This window comes from Epinephelus moara, chromosome 18 (assembly GCF_006386435.1).
Source record: "Epinephelus moara isolate mb chromosome 18, YSFRI_EMoa_1.0, whole genome shotgun sequence".
Lineage (NCBI taxonomy): Eukaryota > Metazoa > Chordata > Actinopteri > Perciformes > Serranidae > Epinephelus > Epinephelus moara.
The window spans coordinates 40,381,607-40,384,159 of record NC_065523.1 but is presented as its reverse complement, the minus strand read 5'-3'; the positions used below and the strand labels follow the sequence as shown (position 1 = coordinate 40,384,159).

The 2,553-nt window shown below is 47.2% G+C and overlaps 1 protein-coding gene across 3 annotated transcripts in view; it reads right to left on the bottom strand.

The window, feature by feature from the left end:
* Window positions 1-2,553, bottom strand: part of crhr1 (corticotropin releasing hormone receptor 1) — a 60,374-nt gene that overhangs the window by 4,426 nt on the left and 53,395 nt on the right. For 2 of the 3 annotated variants that reach the window (XM_050069799.1, XM_050069800.1), the window contains exon 12: window positions 1,819-1,957. In XM_050069799.1, the coding sequence (XP_049925756.1) occupies window positions 1,819-1,957 (139 nt within the window). The remainder of the gene's footprint in view (window positions 1-1,818; window positions 1,958-2,553) is intronic. The other variant, XM_050069801.1, reaches the window with a different exon arrangement.

Genomic DNA, 2,553 nt, shown 5'->3' with positions numbered 1-2,553 from the left:
ATTGTCTCGTGTGAGGACACTGGGACTTTATTATCGTCTCGTGTGAGGACTCTGGGACTTTATTATTGTCTCCTGTGAGGACGCTGGGACTTTATGATCGTCTCCTGTGAGGACGCTGGGACTTTATTATTGTCTCCTGTGAGGACACTGGGACTTTATGATTGTCTCCTGTGAGGACACTGGGACTTTATTATTGTCTCCTGTGAGGACACTGGGACTTTATGATTGTCTCGTGTGAGGACGCTGGGACTCTGTCAGACATTGACATAAACAGTTTTATACCTTATTACAAACTTATGGCTATAAAAATGAACCCATTGTCCCCATTTGAGGACATCATATTTGTCCAAACTACTTCCTGTTCAGAGACAATGTTTAGTCTCTTACAGTCTTCAAGTCTCAGTGTCCCAGATATCTGCGAGACATTAAATCTGCAGACCAAAGACGAGCCGCAGTCTCAGGAGGACATGAAGACGATGCAGTGAAACGTGTCTGAGAATCCTTCAGAGGACACTGCAGAGTTTAAACTGTTCATAAAGTTTACAGTAACAGAGACATTTGTCCTGTTGGAGGACAGACTGGTGTCTCTATTACTGTCCTGGTGGAGGACAGACTGGTGTCTCTTATCACTGTTCTGTCGAAGATAGCAGCCATCGATCAGAATTTAAGACGACCATGTTCCTCCGTGTCACTCCCTCTTTTATCCTCTTGGACGGCGGCCATGATGACAGTCCAAATATATCTGCTAATATCATGTCGCCTGCAGCCCAGAGCCTCTCCGCTGACATCACATCCCATACGCTGGGAAAACAAGTCCACCACAGAACAATACTCATCACTGCTCCACTACACCCGCTGTCAGAGTTCCTCCACCTGCCAAAGCCCACATTCAGTCCTGGTCATCAGGAAGGAGGACCAGACGTCCAGGAACAGGAAGAAAGAACAAACACCAGCAGCAACCAATCACAGCTCCACCTACAGCTCCACCTACAGCTCCACCTGCAGCTCCACCTGCAACTCCACCTGCTGCTCCACCTACAGCTCCACCTACAGCTCCACCTGCAGCTCCACCTGCAACTCCACCTACAGCTCCACCTGCAGCTCCACCTGCAACTCCACCTGCTGCTCCACCCACAGCTCCACCTGCATCTCCACCTGCAGCTCCACCTGCAACTCCACCTACAGCTCCACCTGCAGCTCCACCTGCAACTCCACCTGCTGCTCCACCTACATCTCCACCTACAGCTCCACCTGCAGCTCCACCTGCAACTCCACCTACAGCTCCACCTGCAGCTCCACCTGCAACTCCACCTGCTGCTCCACCCACAGCTCCACCTGCATCTCCACCTGCTGCTCCACCCACAGCTCCACCTGCAGCTCCACCTACAGCTCCACCCGCAGCTCCACCTGCAACTCCACCTGCAGCTCCACCTACAGCTCCACCCGCAGCTCCACCCACAGCTCCACCCACAGCTCCACCTGCAGCTCCACCTACAGCTCCACCTGCAGCTCCACCTAGCTGTGGCTCTAACAACACCTGTGAGACGTAGTGATGGACAAAGACAAAATAACTATAACATGCTTGTCCGTCAGGACGCGGCGCTGGATGTCGTCTACTGTGACACAGAACATGTGACACAATGATCAGTTGTTGTTCCTGATATGAGCGAACACTCTGTGATGACGGGTCAGACTGTGATGTGTCTGATATCATGTGGTCTGATGGTGGTGTGTGTGTGTGTGTGTGTGTGTGTGTGTGTGTGTGTGTGTGTCGGGGGGCAATGGGGGTGTCAGGGTTACTACAGAGATGAGGTGGACCTGGAAGGACTCCAGGATGGAGTTGAAGTAGATGAAGACGATCTGAGCGACCTCATCTTCTCCTCCAGGATTCACAAAGAACAGCATGTAGGTGATTCCTAACAGAGGCAGCAGCACTAGAGTAGCCTTCACTGCCTTCCTGCAGAAACAGCACCACAACAGGAGTCATGAATTGGTGATGATGAACACATGATGACACAACACAATGTCATACAATCAATTAGGGCTGGACGATTATGGCAAAAATAATAATCACGATTATTTTGATTGATATTGAAATCACGATTAATAAACACGATTATTCATTGATTTCAAAACTCCACCAAAACTCAACTTTAATTATAACTTAAAAGAACAGCCAGAAATAAGTTAGTAACAAGTAAACAAGTAAAAAAATAATAATAATAATAATAGTAAATTACAATAATAATAGCAATAAAAACAATAAATAAAAATAAATACTAGGGCTGACCCAAGTTCAACAGCACGGGATTCGATTGTGAAAAAAAAATCGAATATTTGGCCTTTTTTTCCTCCCGTTTTTTGGGGGGGACCTTGAACACAACACCATCTCCAACAAGGAAATAGAAAGCCCGACGTGCAATGAATGGAGACCTATTATCCTGCTTGAACACAGACGACTAAATTCTTTAAACAATGTGACTCAAAATAATGATAAAATAGATTTTATTGATGTAAAATAATATGCTGATGGTGACATTTTCCACCGGTCTG